The 23,362-nt window shown below is 45.7% G+C and overlaps 2 protein-coding genes across 2 annotated transcripts; both read left to right on the plus strand.

Annotated features, from left to right (window-relative positions):
* The first annotated feature begins 738 nt into the window (after positions 1 to 738).
* Positions 739 to 18,027, plus strand: LOC120908439 (polypeptide N-acetylgalactosaminyltransferase 1). Its single transcript, XM_040319416.1, has 5 exons — positions 739 to 2,816; positions 14,710 to 14,923; positions 15,003 to 15,313; positions 15,379 to 15,484; positions 15,555 to 18,027. The coding sequence occupies exons 1-5, from the start codon at positions 2,104 to 2,106 to the stop codon at positions 16,077 to 16,079; spliced, it is 1,869 nt and encodes a 622-aa protein (XP_040175350.1). The 5' UTR covers positions 739 to 2,103; the 3' UTR covers positions 16,080 to 18,027.
* A 207-nt stretch (positions 18,028 to 18,234) lies between these two features.
* Positions 18,235 to 19,199, plus strand: LOC120897188 (dynactin subunit 6). The gene is made up of 2 exons (XM_040301861.1): positions 18,235 to 18,369; positions 18,444 to 19,199. Exons 1-2 carry the CDS (start codon positions 18,350 to 18,352, stop codon positions 19,003 to 19,005), a joined length of 582 nt encoding a protein of 193 aa, XP_040157795.1. The 5' UTR covers positions 18,235 to 18,349; the 3' UTR covers positions 19,006 to 19,199.
* Positions 19,200 to 23,362: the final 4,163 nt, after the last annotated feature.

A 23,362-nucleotide genomic window follows, 5' to 3' on the forward strand; every position in this document is an offset into this window, starting at 1 on the left:
CAGTAGAGTATTAGACCGTTAAGTTAAAAACATACCTATAGTTTACTTATGTCTTTATAATTCCATGTTCTTGATTTTGGCGCTTGTTTCGTCGTGTACCACAGTTGTAATATCTTCCCAATTCGTCCGAAAGGTCACTGGACAACAATTTCTCTATCAGTTTCGCCTCCTTTGATCTGTTCTTGCTGAGCTAAATTATGGCTTGTATTGCATGCAATAGAAAACGATCAAATCGCATTGGTTGATCGAGCCTTTTGCGAATAATATAGGTAAATTATTGAAAAAAGTTAATTATCCTTACCAATTTTTGCTTTTTTTTGAAAATGTCCATTTAAATCGAAAACAACAGTCGAAATGCGATATTGTCAAAACATCAAATACCCAAAGAGCAAATGTTGCCCGCATGACACAGGGTGTCTCCGCAGGGTGAGCAAACGCTTTTGGAAATTGTACGTGAAACTTCCCCTCTTTTCTCGGTCCAACTGTAATAAAACTAAAAAATGGATTTACATTAATTTGTATCAGGTGTTTTACACCCACAAACATTAAGAAGCCCATTGACATATCTTCTTCCACATCCAAAATCACCTCAACACAAGACTTTGCGTCTCTCTCGCACTGTTAACGCTACATGGCAAGGCGCCTTAACGCCAATCGGGCAGTTTTGTTTACGTTTCGGACGGAGGAGGGTTGCCTTTCTCGCTGTCAGTTGCTTTATTGTTCAAACAGTTTTTCAACCCCGTCCCGAGCGGAGGTGTCTCGCAGGTTGCTCGCGTCCCTGTGTTTTTTGTTGATTTTTTTGGTTATACACACGGTGCCGCGATGAGTGCGTGCGCGGGGGTTTAGCGGTGGTTTAGTGCTAAGAAGAAGAAGAAAATAAAACCCGTTTTCCGTCTTGTAAGCGCACCGAAAAACGGCAGACCGAACAGAATCGAGTTACCCGCGGGAGTCCCGGGAGCGTAGAAAGTGGCTGCAAGAGAAACCAACTCCAACAAGTGATCCAACTCCAGTTCTTCCAGCAGCCAAAAAGGTTCTAACCATTTTCGTGATAGGTTGTTTTAGCAAGTGTTTTGCACTGTACCGGCATATTACCGGAGGTGAAAATTCTGTGCAATGGCAGTGTAGTGTGGAAACAGGAATTACGTCGTTCTTACGCCGTGTGTGTTGCGATTGCGGCCGTCTCCGTTGTTTACTGCTCCCGTCTCCGTTGATAGCCCCCGGAAGGTTGTTGGTTTATTGTTTTCTGTTTAGTTGAAGGGCCACCAGGGCAGTGTGATAGTGTGCGCGTTTGTGGTCCGAGCCCCAATCGCTCTCTTCGGGAAATTCCAGCGGTTCCTTCGACAGGTGTTATTGAAATCTTGCTCATCAATGCGCTTGTGCATCCGTCCTTGAAACTGGCGAAGAGAAAGGGAGTCTGTAGCAACCGTACACCGCACACACACACACGCACTCACACGCGGGCACATGTTGCTGCAGTGCATGCATCTCCGGTCAAGCAAAGGGGCACAGCACATCCTTATCATGGTGTAGTTTTTTAAAGCAACACGAAAACACGAAACCAAACATCACAGAGAGAATAGGGAAGTTTTGCCACCATTTGATGTGTTTTATTTTATGCTGCGAAGAGTGCAAAAGCAAAACAGTGCGATAATTATTCCGCTGGGTGTGAAGAGGAAGCAAATAATAGCCAGCGGTTGCTGCGACTTTGTTGATAGAATTCTGAACATCTGCCAAAGCACACGGTCCCGTCGTCGTCTCGTCACACCTCGTCATCGGAAATGTCAAGCAGCTGTGTGGCGTGTGTGGCATCGAATTTGATTGATATCTCGGCTAAACGAGAATAGGGAAGCCAGGAAAGGAAGCGGAAAATTTGTACACACTAACAGAACCAGAACCAGAATTGAGAAGGCGCAACCCGGAAGCAGCGTGCGACAGCGCCGAATGTCTCGATGATCGTGCTGGGCGGAAGGAAGGCATCTCGTTGCTACTGTAGCTGACCGGGAGCGAGCGAGCGAGCGAGAGAGAGTAAACAAGAAGCCTGCTTAAAAAGGCAGGGAGCGGCAATACACCGCAAGGAAGTAGTGTTAGGTAGCGGCGGGCACAATGTTCTTCCGCGGCGGGCTCAGCATACGGCGCAATCTGTACACGCGCGTGCTGCTGCTGCTGGTGCTCGGGCTGTTCGTGCTGTTCTACTTCAAGAACCTGAACGGCTCGCCGAACTCGCTTGGCAGCCCGGCCCTCGAGCAGGCGAAACCGCTGGCCCAGCTCGGGCTGGATGTGAACCGGCTGGAGCTGCTGGCGGCGGCCGAAGCGGCCGCCGGCGGGCCCCTGAACAAGGGCAACCTGCTGCCGGCCCTGCCGCCGAGCGGGGACGCCCTGTTCGAGCGGCTCGTGCTGGCCGACCTGGCCAAGCAGCGGCCCGGCCTCGGCAACAATGGCGAGGGCGTCGAGCTGACGGGCGACGCGAAGGAGATCGGCGAAAAGCAGCTGGCCACGATCGCGCTGAACGAGGAGCTGAGCGAGCATTTGAGCTACAACCGAACACCGCCGGACGGCCGGCATCCGGCCTGCAAGCGCAAGCACTACGACCTGGCCGGCCTGCCCTCGACCAGCGTCATCATCATCTTCTACAACGAGCCGTACTCGGTGCTGCTGCGCACGGTCCACAGCGTGCTGAACACGGCCGACGGGCGGCTGCTGCGCGAGATCATTCTCGTCGACGACGGTAGCACCAACGTGGAGCTGAAGGGCAAGCTGGACTACTACGTCCGGACCCGGCTGCCGGCGAAGGTGAAGGTGCTCCGGCAGCGACAGCGGTAAGTGTTACACGCGATCCACGAAACAGGAGACGACCACGCGTCAAATGTGTGCACGCTCGTACGCACACAGTGTGCTGCACGCGCGGATGGCCACGTATCCGGGTGGAAGGTAGCGCGAGCGCGCGCCAGCGTGCCGTTCTACCGTTGACTCATTTCTCACGTCACTCCATACACGCACACAAGCAGAGGCGCGCCGGTTCCAGAGCCCTCTGTCGTTTGTGGCTGTCTGTTGTTTTTTGGGGGGATTTTTCTTACAACGCGCTACGAATGTTGTGTTTGCTTGATGATTGTTTCCGCTCTTCTCCACGTCATCAGCCACTGGGACCGGTGTGTGAGCTTTTTTCCCATCGCGGGCCCACCACGGCCAAGGCCAAAGTGCCGAGTGACGGGAGTATTCTTTATGTGCGCTGCCTTTCTTAAGGGCCGATTCTCGATTACCGACTTCCCGCTTCGTTTCGCTACATAAACGCTTGTATTGTTATAATTAGACAGCTTTTTTTCTAGTTTTTGGTTTTTAGTTGTTAATTGTGATCATTTCATTAGTTTCATTCTGGTTACAGGGGGAAGCTGGGAATTGTAAAACCTGTTTTCATATGATCTCTTTTACAGTTTTTCAGAACAGATTTTTGAGACAAAAAAAAAACGCTTCCTTCACGCACTGGGACAACTTTATCGTGTTCGAAATCCAATAACCAAACACAAATAATGCTATAAATGCCCACGTTCGCCGTAGAAAAAGTTCATCAACTTCTAGATGCGTGCAAGTTCGCCATCTCTCCATAATTGGATGGACGCGTTCCAGCTTTTTGGCCAACGTCGACCGTCAAAATCACTTGCTCTAGCTGGCTTTCAACTAGTGGTGGGAGCTCGGTATCGGGCCTACCTGGTTCCGATTCCATGATCAAAATCAATTCCGGAGCCGATTCCGATGCTGGAATCGATGCCTATTTTGGAGCCGATTCCGGAGTTGATTCTGGAGCCGAATCCGGAGTTGATTCCGGAGTCGATTCCGAATCGATTCTGAAATCAGACTTCTCTCCAGAATTGTATTTGACCTAGGAATCGCAATGAACCTTGAAATAAGATGTTTCAGAAGCGAAATCAGTCCGGGAATCTCCATGGGAATGGATCGTTTAGATAATTTTGAATCTTATCGGCTATCAATACGTAGAAACATTGGACCCAAACGTCTATTCTTATGGAGATGCCGAAATCGACTTCGATTTAAGAGCCAATTCCGAATCCGGAGCCGATTTCGTTTCCGGATCCAATTCCATTTCCGGAACCGATTCCGTTTCCGAAGCCGATTCCAATTCCGTAGCCGATTTCAGTATCGATTCCGGGAACTGTTTCCGGACCTAATATCCGAAATCGTTTCCAGAAACATTTCGAAGCTAGCCAGAATCGATTCCGACAAAAACTTCATTTTTCCCATCACTACTTTCAACCTTACCCCATCTTGTCGTACGGTCGGAACGTTCTCGTTACTGCCTCAGAAGAGACACAAGACACATTCGTGCGTTCGTCTCTTCGTTTTGGCTTGGCTTTGGGCCAAGTCTTTTTCGGGACGGCTTACCCAGTCAGACGGCTGGAATGGACTGAGTGTGGTTTGGCCAACGAAAAGAGGGAGGACAAACTCTACGACGACCACGTAAAATGGGACACCACTCAGACCACTAGATCAACGCACGAAGGGAAAGCAGTCTTTCCTTCGAATATTTACCAACTCTATATCGGCCTTAGCTATCTTAGAACGAGCGATCGTCCGCGGGCTGGGAGCCTATAGCGGGAATGGCAGCCAACAACACGGCTAAGCTTCTTAACGCTTTGGTAATCACTACACTTTTTCATTTTCTCTCTCCGCCTCTTCTTCCCTCTCCTAAGAAGAAGAAGTTCACTCAAACGGCCCACGATGAGTCGGTTACTTTTCTAGCTTGCCTAATGGAGCTAATTTCCACGCCGCACGCGCTACCAAAGGTGCGATCGGGTCTTCGGGTTGCGTTCCGTACAGGCGCTGCCCTGCCACGTCGCAAGTGTGTGCGGGGTGGAGGGTGGGATGAAACTGGTGGTGAATTAAACCCGATAAGATAAACATTTACTGCCGGTGTTAAGCAATTGTGTTTGCAATGGTTGAATTACTTATTCGGCTCACTCGGCGAGCGCACGCCTTGATCATCGTTCGTTTCGCTTCCGAGGGAGCCTGGATGGTTTTTTATTGATACTTATCAGCCAGCCAGCCAGAGCTAATGGTTTCTAGAGAGCCCTTTTCCTGCAGTGCCCAGTGAGTGGTACGCCCATCCACGTCAAATGTGTACTAAACGCTAATTAATTGTTAAATAATGTTCAATCCTACTTAATGCACCTGATCCGTGGGAATTGTAATACTGTTAAAGGAATGGTTTATGCATTTTTTGGACCGTTGTTTGCTTGTTAGTGGCAGTGTAATTGGGATTGGCATTGTGCATCACTTTTTATTGCTTTGGATGGACATTTACTGCATTGTGTTGGATCGTTTTGGCCAGTCGCTAGTCTTATTGTAACATTGTATTCACTTTAACAATATCACTGTTAATCTGACCGCATCTTTCATATTTTACAACATGGTTCGGGCTTGGCCTCCAGCTCCACCGTCTTGTGTTTATTGTACCACGTGTGGCAGGCGTGCGATTGTAAATAATCTAACCGGCACCGTTTTAATTGCTTCTGTTTGCCTCACCACGAGGTTTCCATTCCACTTTCCCCACAAAATGTTTGAAATAGGCAAAGGGAGATCGTTCGGCTCGCTAACCGAACGAACCGATCATGTGTGTGTGCGGATATGATGCGATCCATTCGGTGCGGTGGGTGAAATAGAATATTTGCTGTTTTATTACCGATCGTTAAAGGAAAACTGCCAGCCACACACAACCACCGTACCGAGGTTTATGTTACGAGCAGCTACATCTAACGCCGACGCGATACGACAAAGAAATGGGAAAGTACACTAATGTTGCTATTGTTCTGCGACTGTCCGGTTCGCAAGCAAACGATCGTGTGTCGTCTCTCCGTCTTGGCGTTGCATTCAAAAGTACCACCTTGGCCAGGAAGGGCGGCGTGACTCTCGAACTCTCCCGTCCCAGCGTCCAGTAAAGCAGGACACACACACACCACACTAATCGCGAGTGAAAGTGTTCGCTGATCTTTCCTTCTTTTTGGCTTCCATCGTCATTTCCATGATTCATCCCACCTTTTCCTCTTCCCGGACGATGATGATGATGATGGTGGTGGTAGGTTAGTGGTCATGGTGAAAATTATTAATAATTTACACAACAAAGGCCAGCCTCTCCCGTCTCAGATGCTGCGAAAGAGAGAGAGGGAAAGGGAAAAGATTTTTTTCGTGATCTCCAAAGTTTCTCCAAAAAGTCAGCTGTTGGAACTGTTGGTAGGGCTTGATCGTCTGGTAGTTTTTAAAAGGAACGTACTGACCAAGCGGAAATTATTGTTTTCATCCCGTGTGGTGTGTGGACTCTTCTGCGCTTCTGCTGGAAATGGAGTTCACAATGACTAGCAGCAATTCTTGTTTTTGGTTTACTGCAGGTGTTTTCTTCTCGTTTGCCCTATGCGCAAACACGCACCAGCTGCACGCAAAAAGGTAGCGCAGCGCAGTTATGAACCGTTTTGTAAGTGTTAATGTTTTTTCTCCCTCTCATAATTGGATGAGATTCCATTTTCTATCCCTTCTTCCTCCCCTTTTATCTGATGATGAAGGTGAGATTATCTTTAAAAAAATTCAGGCGATCTTCATATAATGCTCCATTCTTTACACCTCATTGAAAGTGTTCATTTACTTTGGGGACAGAGGGTAATTCACGGCGTGTGAGAAATTGCTTGCTGCTCTCGCCAATATGAAGAGAAAAGCCTCCAAATTTGCTGGACTTTCCTTGGTTGTTGCCAAATTGCTGATCCTGACATTTGTGTCATGGTTAATGACCCCTCCGCTCTTTGAGCTCAGTACTTAAAACTGACCTATGTGAAGATGGGATATGGTATTATGCTGCAATGAAATTAGTGGTCAAATTTCCATCCCACCTTTCCTGTACTGGTCGTTGTACTTACAGCGTAATGCAACATCACGAAATCGTTAGTTTGTGCGGCCTGACACGACACTAACCGATGGGGTGGCCATCTTCTCACTGCAACCGCCTTAACTTTACACGCACGGTTGAATTTGGACAATCGCTGAGCTGATGGCAGCTGATGTGTACACCTTGACAAAACGGACCACGGCGTAAGTGTAACCCTTTGCGGGATTTACTCGCTTTCGGTGTACGTTTCTTGAGAAAAATGATAGTTGCGCGCTTTCACTACGCGCCGGTTAGTTTGGAAGGCATTTTTGCGTGCTGCTGCTGCTGCTGCGTGGCTTTCGGGGCGAAGCATGCCATGACTTTGGGGGGAAATACAAAAATGAAACGAAGGAAAGGAAAGGCAAATGACAGCCAGCCAGTCTGCAAAACAATCTCCCAACGTGTGTGTGTGTGTGCATGGTGCAACGTTTTGCTCATCAAATTGGTGAACCTGGTAGGGCCGCAAGGTTGCCCCAAAGGTGTGCGTGCCTTTGCTGATGAGTTGAGGCATTTTTTTGTGTGTAGAAAAGAAATCACAAACTTATGAGCAGCTCCGTCTCGGGGTGTTCTTTTTTGCGGTGATGAGATATTCACGTTCCCACAGCGTTATGTCTGTGTACCACCTGATGCTTTGTCCACCACACATCGATGGCTAAATTATTCAACACACATCACCCACCGGCTCGATCTTACTCGATTTGCTGCTCCAATTGTTGCTGTTAATGTGTGGACGACGCTTGAGTGAAGCCATTTTTTGTTGTTGATGGTTTTGAGTGAGTGTGTTGTTCGATTGAAAGTAAAACCCACCCGGCCTACTGCCTTTAGTTACTCAATCTTTACGAAGCGCGTTACAACGCAACGACTATCGAGCAAATCGGCATCCAAGATGTATGCATTGCATAAGTTTATGGTAACAGTGTTCTCGAACCATCGTTGGCTACCATTGGCCATCGTGACACCGTTTGTTGTGCTAACGGGACACGAATTGGCGTGCCGCGAGGGTCAAGTTATTTCTGCAAAAACCGAAAACCGAACAGCACAACGGGAGATGTTTAACTTTCTAATTCTTGGTAGCACGTTTCATCGTGTCAAAGAACGTAAGAATACAATTATGTTGGTGTAAATGTTGTTTGTTTTTGTTTTGGTTCATATCGTCGTACGTGACACGCGGAACATAAAAGTAGAGGGAATGGTGTAAATGTCACCTTCCAACTTTCCAATGTTGGAAAAAACTTGAAACATTAATTCCAACATCTAAATTGTACCCAAACGAAGCGGTTTGCCGTTCGTAGAAAGATTAATCTGTACGCATCTCATCCGTTTTCAGCTAATGGCAGTTGCCTGTTCCGATAGTCACGTTGCTTACGCTATCTACCCACACGCAAGAATGCAATGAGTCAACCGACAGGCATGACGTGTACCAACGCCGCGCTGTTAAAACAGTCGCAGAATGCCATCCTTCCATTCCCGCCGTAGTGTCAAACGCTAATGCCTTCTGCACACACCTTGAACTCGGAAAGACTCGGCCGGGCAAGCCCAAAGCCGGAGATCGCAAAGCTGTTGATGCGTTCGAGCGGCCCACACAAACACACGCACCCTGTCGTCGTCGTCGTCGTCTTCGTCTTCAGCGCAAGGCGCTCATAAGCATTAATATTTAAATTCGGTACCGTTCCTACACACGCCGTCACACGCACACAACCGTATGGCGACACACAAACCGGTCCGTTTAATAGGCCCCGGCCCCAAAACATCCGCCCTGTGCATTCGTACGCTGGTGTGTTGGGCACAATTTTTGAAGGTGGCCTTTTTCCACGCGGTGCTTTCCATGCGGTTATGCCGTTTGATCCTCTTCACGACATTGACGCGCGGCGAGGCTGGCTACGATCACGACGATCGGTCGGTGGTGGTTGCGGTGAGCTTCGCAGGGGGAAGTTCACTCGTGCAGTTTAAGGGGCTTCTCCGTTTGAACTTCTCCGTGGTTGGAAGATGACAACGGTTTGTGCAAAGCGAGAAAAGATGGCTCGAACCGGACTGTGTGGAGGATGGCGAATGATCCGAAGTCACGAAAAGTCGATCGCCTTGAAATGTTGATCGAGTTAGGTCTGTGTGTCCCCGTTCCACCGTTTGCGATGCAGCTTTTGGATGGGGAAAACATCCAATGACATACATGATGGCCACACAAGCATACATTGGGGTATTAGAGGCCGTACCGTAGGTTTGCTTTATCTAAACATGGATCGAGATGGATGTCTTCTATGAAGTAGAGGTTTGTGCATTAGCAAGAGATGTGTTTTAGTTGTGTACTGCAAGCGAACAAAGATGCTTACAGCGATATGTTCTCAATTCTGGAATTACTATTCCTATGTCGATATTGAGGAACCATATCCAAGTAACAACTCGAGCTGATCGCGACAAAGGAGATCAGTTGTCTGTGACTGCATGGAGAGTTTATGAAATCAAATATTTTGTTTATTGGATAAATGCTTCATTATTGTTAAATTTTACATACTTTGCGAAGCCCCAACACAGTATGTTGCAAATAATGTCTTTGCCGATGATGGATTTAAGATAGTCTTCCGATTGAACTGTGTAATCTCAGTGAAATCTCTCTAAAGCCCGCGTTAGAGCCCCAGCGAAATTGAACGTGAAATTTTGGTGAAATCAATAGTTGGGAAATGGAGTATCCGTTCTTGTGGTGTAAGATAAGCCATTTTCTGATTAATATTCAATGAAATATAGGAAAAACCAAAATCAACTTTCACGCAAGGTCTAAAGCCCGACCTTAAGGTTGCGTGAATATGAACGTAAAATTTTGGTTATTTTGCTATATTTAAATAAATTCTTATCAGATTTTGGCTTATTGTACATGTATTTGTTCACCGTGAACCAAGCGGGGATTCACAAGGATGCATCTATGCATTTAATTTGCAATACCGTGTATAGTTGGGGAATTGAATATCCTTTCTTTTGGTGTACAAGAAGCCAAATTCGGATAAAAATTTATTGAAATATAAATATATATAAAACCCCAAAATTTCATTTCAATTTCACCACACATTCACTATCACTGGGGCTCTAACGCGGGCTTTAAGATGTAGTCCCTTCAAGATGAATTGTTTCTTTAATATGAACATTTTGACGGTCTCGTCATATTCCATAAATTTTATATCTCTTCAAGATGAATGTGTCTCTCAGGCGAATATCCTCCAAGCAGCATGTTTTGGGCTCTCATGGATGGATATCTCTCTAAGCTGACGGTCCCTTGAAGATTCACCTTAGCGAGATTTAACTGTAAAAATTTATCGAATATGACGGGACCTTCAAAATCTTCATTTTAAAGAAACAATCCTACATTAAGAGACTACATCTTAGATATATTTAATTATATACCAATGACGTCAATGCTATTGCAGCTTGTAAGCAGCAATCGTTTATTCAATTGGTATTAGGCCTTCAAAAAACAGCTGTTTAAATAGTCAAACAGTTTGGGGCAGGTGGGAGTGTGTGTTCTCCACAGTTGCAACGAATCCGAATTGCAAAACATCAGATTTATCGAACGGTTGCAGCTGACGTTGCAGATGATCGACCATCATGCTCCGATCCAGCACATGCCACGTCCACAACCCTGTGGTGTGCATTCATGTGCTACCCACTTCCATATCCCTGCGATATGATCACAATGATGTACCACCGCTGTCGGGAACAACAATCAATCATTGGGGTTTTGCAGCGCGCTACTGTGTTGCAATCAAGTGTGCGATCTGCGCGATCGGTGGCCGCAGCTATTATTTATCGCTTCTGCGGGGTTCGCTAGTTCGCCGCGCCACGTGTGTCGTTGTACGTACTAGTTGACGTTGACACAGGAGAGTCGATGGCCTGGTGTGCGTCGTTGCGGCCGTTTCGTTTTGCGGAAGGGGAAATGGCTTGTAGCCACAATCAGATCTTCAGCTGTGTGTTGGATGCTTCAGCTATGGACCAAACAGGAACACAACATTGCAGTTATGCGGTGGAGTGGTGTGCCTCATCTTCGTTGGGGTTTGCCCCTTCAGCTGTGATAGAACCGGTCCAATCGATGCGCCGCTGGGCGACCAAGCTCCGCGGTGCAGTAACGCGCAGAAAGGATGTGCAGGAAAGGAGGACACAGAATTTGCATACCATGAAACCACAACCACGAAGTGTGTGTGTGTGTGTGCAGCGTAAAAGAGAAAGCTTTAAGCGATCTTAAGCAGTAGCTACCTTGCTTTTTTACTGTCTTCCTACCTTTCTTTCTTACTACCTTTCTTACCAGTGACCCCAAAAAAATACAAGAACAGCCCAAACCACAAGGAAAAGGACACCCTGTGTGATCTCAATTCCGCGCTTCCACTTTGGTGTGGGTTTGGGTGGCGGTTAATTATGCCAACCGCATCATCACGCGTCGTCGTCGTCGTCGTCGTCGCTACTATCATCCGGCTAGTGTGGCACAGCAACATTGGCAAGGTTCTTTTTTTTAGGCCAAACCTAACTCGTTCCAACGGATACAATCTTTCCCCCTTTCGCATCGTGTGGTTGATAAAATGTAAATTTTTAGTACCCCCGATATGCTTGCAAAACTAGTTCTAGGGGCATGGTGAACTGGGAGACATCATCTAGCGTCCCACCGGGGTGACAAGCATCTCTTTGACACAGTGAGAAACAGGGAAAACTTTTCAATTACTTGTCAGTGTGGTCGCAACGGAGCTGAGCTTTTGTGGGGTTTTCACTTTTTACTCCCTAACTAGGACGGTCGACGAGGGGCCATCTACACCAAAATCGGGGTTAAGTTTGAGCAATTATCAAACGTCAAACTTGTTGCATTAGAACATTCTTCATCTATAACATCGCATTATAAATTATACGGTCGATTTGTTTACGTCGTGCCGTCAATCTTTCCTGCTTTGCCTGCTTTGCTCCTCCGGTCTGGTAATGATAAAGTACGCAAGATAAATACGTGATTACCACCCGCGATATCGAATGCGTCAAACGGTGGGACGGTTGATTTGCGATAAAACGTCCCGACATTAACCGCGCAACCTAATTACAGTGTGTATGAAATTAGCCTTAAACACATGTCTTTACCGTTTTATGGTTGAGTAAACGCTTTTACTTCACTTTGCTAACGATTCACTTTTTTTTGGGATTTGAGTGAGTGAGTAATACTCTTTGGCCCGAACCGTGGCTCTCTAGTTTCGAATTCAACTCACTTACACTCTGTGTCGACTAGTGACTCATTCTTGTAGAATCCAACTGACTCACATTCTGGACCGCCTAGAGATCAGCATATTTGGGCTTCAAAATTCTTCCTCTCTGGTATAACTAAAAATTTTAGTTTTTGGGATTTCATTTAATCATTATTGATTCACTCACTCTCTGATCCGACAAGTGACCCGACTTTTTAGGATCCAACTCACTATTCGCAGGGTAGTTATACGGTCTCTCTTGGGATTCTAATCGTTCAGAATATAAAAATGGTGCAAATAGAGCAGGTGATTCATAGAAAATCCTCGTTCGGAGTTGATTCCATTCATTTGTTGGATTCAGTTCACTCAGTAACTCGCTCTCTTACTCAGTGTGCACATCTCTATTTCTGGCAGATGCCTTTGAGATGGGGCCTTTGATAGATATAGGTTAGGCATTGCTCTAATGTTGTTGGGTATCGTTTCGAACACACTACGATCAACCGTTTATTTACATACTTTCGGGCTGAAGATTGGTGCGTATGTGTGTGTTTTTTGTGTGGTGTGTTGACACAATTTCAGCCGGCCAAATGTCAAATTGCATAATTAAAAATAAATACATAAAAAAGGTAATATTTGAAGTCGTGAAAGCGTTGGCTCCTATGATGGAATGTTCAACAGTAGGCTTTGCTGTTTTCATCGCACGCCGTTCTTCGAATTTTGAATATGGAACCGTGTGTTCATTCCTCGTTTAGCCGATGCATGCATGATATTCTCTAGCGTATGGAAAAAGCATCACCATTTTAGGGCCAAAGTATCCGGTTCTAGTTCAGGATTTGCATAGTAGATGCTCTGTTTTATATGTCACACGAGAATCGCTTTGATCCTAGAGTTACAACGACCGGAGGGGGAGAGGGAAAACGCATGAGTTGCATGAGTAGTATAGAAAATGTAGTAATTTGATAGATAATTAACAAAAAAAGAAGGAAAATCAGATGCATTCAGCATATTATCTCCAATTCCTGCCAATTAGTGCCAGCTTCCGTTCGGTTTTTATTACAACAGTTCAATCTGGTGGGATGCCATATTATCATACCAATTAGATCGTATTGCAATTCCCGTTGCTTCTTTTTCCGGAAAATGCGGAATGAACATTATTTTAAAACCCGATATCATCCAGTCCTAACGTTGAGTAGGGAATTGCCATCAAATTCAATACCCGTCGGCATCATAGCGATGCGCACAGCGGGCACATGTGCGTTACATCGTTAAGTAGTTGACCGGATTCGGTGTCAATTGGCAATTGAATATCGATTTAAATAGATTTCCTGGCTCTCTCTCTCTCCTGTTTTTCTCTTCTGTTGCAGCGGGTCACGTTTTAAACGAGTTTCGCTACAGAAGCAGCACATTAAAAAGATGTTACGGGCAACCTAATGTTAATGCAGGTTTTATTTTCATCATTTTAAATGAAATTAGAGCAGTTTTTTTCCTTTCTTTCTCTTCTGGAAATGACTCTATCACAAACTTGTTATTTTCACATAACACAGTCTATTAAAAACAATTATTTGACGTTGGCACCATACGTCGGTTCATTAACCGTTAATGTGTGGTATCTGACAAAAGAGCTGCATTAACCAAACCGCGGTAGGGTAGGGACAATTTATTAGACATTATCATTTTGTACTAGAATTTTCTTGCTCGTTAGCCGTGGACAATCAAGCTGTTGGGTATAGGCAATTTTCTCTGTTCCACCAAAGTGCATCTGTTTTGCACTGTTGAACTCAACCAGAGCGCAATGCGGGGAAATTCAACTACCTTCACGCTTACGAATGAAATGATTCACTAATCTAATCACCTTTTCTTTATTCCTCTTCCTTACAAAGGTACCGTAGGGGCAGGAAGCCACTCCAATTGTGTGGATTGAGCTATTTGAGTTGTATTTGCTAAGCGGAAAATCAAACAAAAAAACCTCGAAATTTATGTCACCTTTAACATTCATCGTCTGTCGGTTTCACCCCGGCCACAACAATGGACTTACCGCTAGTTGATATGAAAGTGAAATTAATGGCGGGCTTCTTGGCCCGTGGACGAATGATCGCTTGCAAAGGTGCGAAATCGGTTGCAGCAATGTGCAGCCACGGGAAACGCAGTCGTCTTCTTCGCGTCTGCAGCTCGTCACCTTCAGTGACCCACGATGAGGGTGCACGCCCCCCGCCTGGAAGAGGATTACATAAATTCAGCTATGTGCGAATGGCGAAATTTAAGATGCATTGGGCGGTATTTATTACTCCAGTCCGTCCGCTCGTAAGAGCGAAAGGAAATGGACTCTTTTTTTCGTTTTCCTCCTGAAAACGGTCTTATTGCAAACAATAGTCTTTTTCAACAGTAAACCTAGCTGAGATTGGAATGACGACTAGGCCAAGGGTTAAGCGAACCGTGACACGATGTGTGAACTCATTGGGAGGGGGGGGGGGGTAGGTTTCCTCTTTCTTTGTTTAAGCGTCCAAAAACACAATCTAATTTACAAGATTTATGTTGTGCTTGCGTACTGGGTTTTTTCAAACAATACGATTTTGCTTTGCTCTTTTCCAGGGTCGGATTAATAAGGGCACGGTTAGCCGGCGCCAGGCTAGCGAAAGCCGACGTACTAGTCTTCCTCGATGCGCACTGTGAGTGTATGGTGCAGTGGCTGGAACCACTGCTCGAGCGGATCAAGGAGTCGCCCACGAGCGTCCTGGTGCCGATCATCGATGTGATCGAGGCGAAAAACTTCTACTACAGCACCAACGACTACAACGATTTCCAGGTAAGTGTGGCATCCCGTCACGGTTTGTTTGTTGCAAAGAAGATTAACATTCAATCTGCAATTCTGCTTCTACTTCTAGATTGGTGGATTCACCTGGGACGGCCACTTCGATTGGCATGATGTGACGAAGCGCGAGCGGGAGCGGCAGAAGCGCGAATGTGCGGAGAAGGATCTGGAGATCTGTCCCACGTACAGTCCGACGATGGCGGGTGGGTTGTTTGCGATAGCGCGCGATTACTTCTGGGACATTGGCAGCTACGACGAGCAGATGGACGGGTGGGGTGGAGAGAATCTGGAAATGTCCTTCCGGGTGTGGCAGTGCGGTGGCACACTGGAGACGATTCCTTGCTCGCGCATTGGGCACATCTTCCGCGATTTCCACCCCTACTCGTAAGTGTCGCCGGTGTGCGTTGAGTGTGAATGTTTGATTTTGAAATATGTTGGCCTTTCCACAGCTTCCCCAATGATCGTGACACGCACGGTATTAACACGGTACGGATGGCGATCGTATGGATGGATGATTACGTCGAGCTGCTTTACCTGAATCGACCGGATCTGAAAGTAAGTGTTTGTTTGCATGGTTGAATTCCCATTTTTTCCTTAACTAATCATGCTTCCCCCTTCTTCGTAGGATCATCCCGAGCTCGGTGACGTTACGCACCGGAAAGTGTTGCGCGAAAAGCTACACTGCAAAAGCTTCGACTGGTACATGAAAAACGTGTACCCGGAGAAGTTCATCCCGACGCGCAATGTGCGCGCATTCGGACGGTTAGCCTCCCAGGCGGACAATCTCTGCCTCGACACGCTGCAGCAGAATGCGGACAAACCGTGGAACCTGGGTATCTACACCTGCTTCAAGCCGGAAGTGTCCGCATCGCAACTGTTTTCGCTGACGAAACGCAACGTGTTGCGGAACGAGCGCAGCTGCGCGACGGTACAGGCGAGCAAGTCGGAATCGAAGTTCGTGGTGATGATACCGTGCATCGATGATGAAGATATCGACGATACGTGGGAGTTTACCGAGCATCGGCAGCTGCGCCACAAGCAGTCGGGCCTGTGCCTGGACAGTAGCGACCTTTCGACGAAAAGCTACGTGCACGTGGCAACGTGTCATCCGGGAATTAAAACACAAAAGTGGGAATTTCAACATGAGTAGACACGGGAGGGGGTCGATAGAGCGATTCGTATTGTTTTATTTGCGCCCACACCCGACAGGCTCTAGTGTATGTGTGTGTGTGGAAGGGAAAGCTGGAACTGATGCTTCCTCTTGTTGTGAGTGATTGACAGCTTGATTCAAGTATGACTGTTTCGTGAATGTTTGCGTCTCTTAGGTATGCAATAATGGCCAGGAATCAGGAATCTGTTTAGTGGCCGCATGTGTGCGTGCGTGTGTGTGTGAGTGTATTTTGTTATCTGTGTACGCAAAACCCAAGAGCTCCTCAATCGGTAATGCTAGGCGTCAAACATAGAACTCTACTACCACTGACTAAACATAAACGACTACTCGGCTACCCGAGTAAGAGTACTTCGACTGGAAGCAAAACAATAATACCTCGTTAAGGTTGATAGCGTAAAAATCACAAGCTTAACTCCTGCGTGCGTTGTATAAAGCACGTGCGCAATAGTGTGAGGAAAGGGCAAGGAACGAACGATATCGCATGGCTTAGCTAGGAAAAAGGGATAAACAGGAAGGGTATTAAATATGGGCAAGAAAGCATTAAGGAAAATTCTCGCGACCTGTCACTGGAATTGCAAATGGGTCGAATGAAGGTGGGAAAATATGCCGGCATTAGTAAAGCATTGCAATTGAGGAAACGTGGAAAGAGGTGCAAAATATCATCACAACGTTGTTACCAACGGAATTGTTGTTAGAGTAGGTGTCGACTACTACGTGTGAGCAAAAACAAATACTATCGACTGGCCAAACTGGATGTGCAAAATGTAAAATTACAGCTTTTTCAGCCAACTTAAAGGTGGGACAGAAGGAAGGGGGAAAGATTTTTAGAAACTGTGTTCCGACAACCATTACATTGGCCTAGCGGATATTATTTGGTAAGACTTATTTCGACAGCTATTGCTTCCATATTTACTCGTAGACTCGGCCTGAATCGTTTTCGAAAGGGATTAGAAAAAAACAACCGCTCAAATATTAAAGGATAATAGGATACCGTTGGTAAAATTGTAATTATTTAATTCGTCCAACTGTAAGGACACTGACACGTGGTAAACTAATTCGTTCGCCAGAATGGTTTAAAATGCATCACATGTGCGAAACACAAGCAGATAAAAACATTCCTTCCGTAAATTTATTTGATTTTAGAACGACTACAGCGAAAAACTAGGTTCCTCAATTACTTCGACCATTAGGGATGTTATATGATATTGAAGGTTTTTTTTTTTATTGTAAGGCAAACTATTGTGAATCTTTTACATCACGCACCTATAATCTTGCTGTAGCTCAATCGAGCTGAAACTGATCTTTTGCAGAAGCGTTTAATAGTCACATCACAGCTAGCAAATTGAAGAAAAAAACTAGAATGCTAGGAAATGGGATACCGTACTTACACCGATGAGCGTGGCCAATAGCGCACATTATACAGCCAATTAGCAAGAAGCGTAGAATGCAAAAATAAAACAAGAAACTAGAACTCGAAAGTGCCACAGAACTTAAGTTAAAACAGTGCCACGTGGCATTACGCAAATGCACGTGGTAGATGCAGCAAATGAAGCGTGTTGATTATTGTATGTGGATGGCAGTCAGAATATTCATAGCTGTGTATGCGTTAAAAGAGCGTGCTTAGTATAATGCTTAAGTTCTGCCAAAATGCGCCATCACAAATGCCAAATGAGCTTTTTCCCATGCATCGATGCGCATCCACGCAGCGCGCTTGCTTAGTAAGAGGAACGTCGTCGTAAAGGAATTGTAAAAAAACATCACACAAAATCAAATCAATTGTGCAGTGGAAAGAAAGTGGGGGAAAGGAAAAGGAAAAGTGTATTATAAAAGCAGAAAAAATCGATGGCCACATTAATGGCACTTTGAAGGAGACTGGTGTACAGGAAATGGGGGAAAAAATTGTTACAATAAACTATTTGTTTAAAAATAATTTTTCTATCTGTGTTTCTTGAAAATTCGAACTCTTATTTTATACTTAAAGTGAAACTCTTCTTATAAGAAACAATTTTGCGTACCACGTTTCTAAATTCAAATGAAAAAAAAACGAACCTCTTGATTCCGCGCTATTGTTGTCTCTTTCTCTGCAACCCTGCAACACCTACTATGACGTCATACTGAATTGCACACGCGCGTGTTCAGTACGGGACAGCCGTGCAGGGGTTTTGACAGCTGATTTGACAGCTTGCAATGTCAACAACAGTTTATTTATTGTTTACGTCCAACTCCACAGCAGACCGGAACGATTCGAAATGAATATTGTGCGAAATGAGTAAGTTTTTACATTGTTTTAGAATAATCGGCACTCGAGGAAGGAAACTCTACCATTCAAACGCTATGTTTCAGCTTCAAAATAATGCCCCGCTCGATGGTGTGCGAGGACAGCAATCTGCGGGGTGACATCACGATCTCCTCCGGATGCGTCATCCATCCGTGCTCCACCATCATTGCCGAGTCGGGACCGATCGTGCTGGGGGAGAACTGTATCGTGGAAGAGTACGCTACGTTGCGGTACCGGATACCGGAGAATCACCCGGACCACGGCGCACTGAAGGCGGAAGGTACGGCAAAGCCGCTGATAATCGGGCCGGACAATGTGTTCGAGGTAGGTTGCACGGTGGAGGCACTTTCGATCGGCGAACGGAATGTGTTCGAGTGCAAGAGCTACGTGTCGGCGGACGTTACCGTTGGAAGTGGGTGCGTTATCGGTGCCGGGTGCCGGCTAGTTGGTCAGCAAACGCTGCCGGATAAGACGATCGTGTATGAGGCCCAGTGCATGCAGCGGGAAGCGATGGACAAGCAGAAAACGCAAATGATACAGCTGGACTATTTGCGGAAGATACTGCCCAACTATCACCATCTACGGAAGGCCAACTATGATCCAAAAAAGGCACGGGAACAGGTTTAGAGCAAACGGGGGAAATGTGGGTTACTCATTGCTGTCGGTCGTGCACACTTAGCGTGTAGGTTTCATGCATATTCCGTTCCATTTAATTTACGCTTTTCATGTTTATTTAGTAATTTAATCATTGCGTACGTGTGTGTAATCGTCGTGCCGAACAAATTTGAAAGCTAACTTAATAAAGCTTGCTTGCAGTGGAATCATGAGGTTCTTTTTCATAATAATTTTATGTTAGAGAATATCTACCCTAACGTTTTTGTCTCGATATTCATTTTACTGCTAAAAGATTTCTACTAGTCATGGGCGGGTCGACACAAACCTACCGGGTCGGAGCCATCCGTAAGCGATCCAGAGTCGTTCGGGCCGACCCTAAAGGTACAAGTAGGTTCAGTAGGTGCAACGATCCCGATAGGTTCAGGAAAGCATAAGCGACTTCGGCTAGTGATGGGTAAAGTTGTCAAAAATTTGGAGTCGACTCCGATCCGACTACGATACATTTCGGTGCCGACTTCGGAAGGTAGGTCCACCTAGCATTATCCGGAGTCGTTTCGGAATCACCCGGAGTCGGAGTCGGCTGGTGTCGTTCGGATTCGGAGTCACACGAAATCGTTCGGAGTCGGAGTAATTTGGAGTATTTCGGAGTCGTTCTGATTCGTTCGGATTCGTTCGGAGTCGTTCGGAGTCGTCTGGACTCGGTTGGAGTCGGCCTTCGAAACAAATGCCTGCATAAAAAAGAGCACGCGTCAAGTGAAAGACAAAACAAACACAACGAAATGAAATACCTGATCACAAGCACATATCTCCGGACGGCTCCTGTTGACTCCGACCGACTCCGATTTCGGTCGACTCCGATTGACTCCGGCCGACTCCGATTGACTTTGGACGACTCCGAATGACTTCGGGCGACTCCGGAAAACTCCGACTCCGTACAACTCCAGGCGACTCTGGACGATTCCGAAAGACTCCAGACGGCTCTTGTCGGACTCTGGAAGACTCCGAGCAACTACAAACGACTCCGGACGACTCCGACTCAAGCCGGAACTAGTGGTTCGGATTTTGCCGGAGTCAGAATCGAAGCCAACAACCGCCGGATTCGGATCGGAGTCGTGAAGTGTGCTCCATAGAGCACATCAGTAACTCCGATCCGTTGGTCCAGCGAATTCGAGTTGTGGCCAAGGTAGGTTCAGTTTGACCCGTAGATGATGCGAATTCGGGCCGACTCGAATGATCCAAGTAGGTTCAATACTCGACCCGAACTCGTTGCACCCACGGGTCGGATTTTTTTTCCGACTTTGACCCACCATTACTGTTTACACAATGTGTTTATTCTTAAACTTTACATACTTTGTAATTTTAACATAAAATATTGGCTCTTGGACTATCCGAATTTAACTTCCATGAAGCTTCCACCTATTATTCAAATATGTTCTAGATTGTCAGCATCATCAACCATATGTAGGGAAAAAGGGAATATTGCTTGCATACATCTCGTCAATGAAAACATTCTTGTAAGAAAATACTCCCTATTTAATTATGTAACTGGTGTATTGAGCACAAAACTCTATGACAAAGTGTCGGTTGGAATAACGTTTAAATCATGCTTTGCGTGCATTTGCACGAACTAGATTACATTTCAGGTCACAGGCGATTTCTAGTCTTCACACCCCAGAAATGCCCGCACCTAGCTTCCTTCGATGGCCCTTTTCTTAGTGAAATGCAGAGGAAACACGCGAGAATACGCGAGAAGAATACGCAAAAACAATACGCCACAGCAAAGCATCAGACGCCGCCATGGCTGCAAAGAACATCCAATCAGTAACTGTGCTGCCCGTTGTCTGAGGCACCAGATCTCCAGGTTGCCATTCGCAACAGCAGAAGCATCAGCACCACCGCTACCGCAAGCTCTCCGCAAAGGGCGAATGAAGTGTCACCGTGAAAGAATATTCAAGCGTAAAAAGGCGCAGTCCGACCGACGTGATGGGTAATTAATATGCACAGATGGCATTCCAGACCGATCCGTCGGTCCGTCTGGCATCATCGCCTGCGGTAGCAGCGGCACAATCGTTTGTTGATGGTGGTGCTGTGGGAAGCTTCTCGCTAAACTGTTCGAAGGTTGGGACAAAATTAATTTACGAAGGAATTTTAAGCAATTATTAAAAGTTCAATAAGCCACCTGTGGTGGGGTGCGTACGTTTGAGGGAGGTGGAGGGAGAGGGTTCAATTTATGATGTGTGTGTTTCCTTTAAATTTTACGATGCATATCCGTTGCTTGTGATGGCAGAGACAGGGACTACGTTTGATGGCGGCCTCGTTTGATGACCAGACCTTGCGGTTGGTAATACCGCCAGCAAATATGCGTCTTGCTAGCGATTATTAAGGGCTATAACTTAATCATAAACTGTCTGGGGGTTAGTTGCTGGTTTGAATTTAGAAAAGTTTGCTTGGGGAAAGACGTTGCTTGGCAATGGTACCCACCGCTAGATGGCGTGCAGTTCGTAAACAGTTGGTGTGCGGAAAAGAGCGGCACCAAATTAATACTGTAACTAGCTCATTTTGCCCTTCTATGTCATTCACGATGATGCTTAAAATTCCACCACTCAACAGTGGCAATTTGACGCCAAAACCCAACAATGTTTATTTGTTTTTCACTGTACAGCCACGTGCAGGCTGCAAACATCCGACACTGCGCGCGAAAATGCACGCTACGCATCCGTGCTATAATTTCACACGTTCTTGCCATCAGCCACACCTCGTTGGTGGTAATTAATGAGATGAAAATTTAAATTTAATTTTCAACACTCCCAAGCACACCCCCCCCCCTTTCTCCTCGTTACCAACGCTTGCAATGCCGGGGCGCGTTGAATGATGCAGCTTTATTTCAAGATGCATTTTCTTTCCATTCTGCGTTATGATCAAGTGAGCCGTGACGGCAAGTGTACTGTGAGTTGCACAGGATTTGCCGCTCGTTAGGCGCTTGTGAACGGATCGCTGTATGTGTTTGTGTGTGTGTATATCTAGTTTAATTTCACGCCGTGTTAGCGTACGCCAGGGTGAACGGAATTTTTCACTCCAAAAATGAAAACGTTTGTGATGACGCGCAGCTTTCGTGCTCACAGTCGTGAAGTGTGGTGCCGGTTGGTAAGAGGAATACTGTGTTACACTAAGTAGCAATTAGCGTCTACATATAACCGTTTTGAGGACGACGAAACAGGGGACGATTCAAAACGTGTGTGCGAGAGGAATGTGTGCCGTTGGAAGAATGTTGACAGAATTTCTTTTGTGGTTTTTATGAATTCCACACACGCAAACACATACACATTAATCAATTATTGAAGGGCGAGTAGTGGTTTTTGGAAAAGGGATGTAATTATATAGAGGAATTTACAGTATCAAAAACATGTGTGTTTTCCGTTTGGTTAAGCATATTTGTTGTTGATGAATATTATCATTATCAAAATCATTATCATTATCGTTATTATTATAAAAAAAATAGTTGAACTTGTTCCAAAAACTTTGCTATTTTCTTCAAGAAATTCGATTATTCTTTGATAAAATTCTTATGTTACTCAAGGTCCATGATTTACTACAGGTCGGTCCGTCTAGTGTACTTTGACAATTTTTAATTTGACAGCTAGGGTGTCCAATTTTTACTTAGCAACTCATAAAAAATCCTTAGCAACCCGTAGTCCCTCTATTTGCCGATATCCATTGAAATCGCCATCCAACATGGCTACCAAAAAAAATCAGAGCTAAGGACCTGTAGTCTATCTAGGCAACTTGGTCTCACCTTGCAGAAATTCTAATAAGAGTTCAGTTTTGTTCTCTCCCTACCCCGGCTTCTTGGATGGCTATATTTTGTTCGCTAAATTCGATTGCGAAATGGTGCGAAACGAGACTTGAACCCACGCACGGAGAGACTTCACCTTTAACCTGAATGTACTAACAACACGCGCCATTGAGCGCTCCCTTCTTCGCTGATTGTTTATATTCAATTAAAGAAAAAAGAAGTTGTTCCCATGAACGGTTCATAGAAAAGTCAGTTACTGGATTGAAGTAGGTACTGTATCTGTTCCGGAACCATGACAAGTTTGTGATCCTTTCCATGACTGAGAAATATTCAAGTACAGTTTTTAAACTGGAACTAAAAATAATGGCTGTTTCAGGTCCAATGCTGTAATTCCAGGACTGATATAGGTTTGGTACCGGTTCCAGGATATGTTTAGGATCCGTTACTGGACTGGTATGGGTTAAGGCACAGGTCCAGGACCGGTATGGGTTTGGATACGTTTCTATGATCGGTATGGGATCGGAATCGGTTTCAGTTCCAGGACCGGTAAAGGATCAGATTTAGGGACGGTATTGA

Source organism: Anopheles arabiensis, chromosome 2, assembly GCF_016920715.1.
Source record: "Anopheles arabiensis isolate DONGOLA chromosome 2, AaraD3, whole genome shotgun sequence".
Lineage (NCBI taxonomy): Eukaryota > Metazoa > Arthropoda > Insecta > Diptera > Culicidae > Anopheles > Anopheles arabiensis.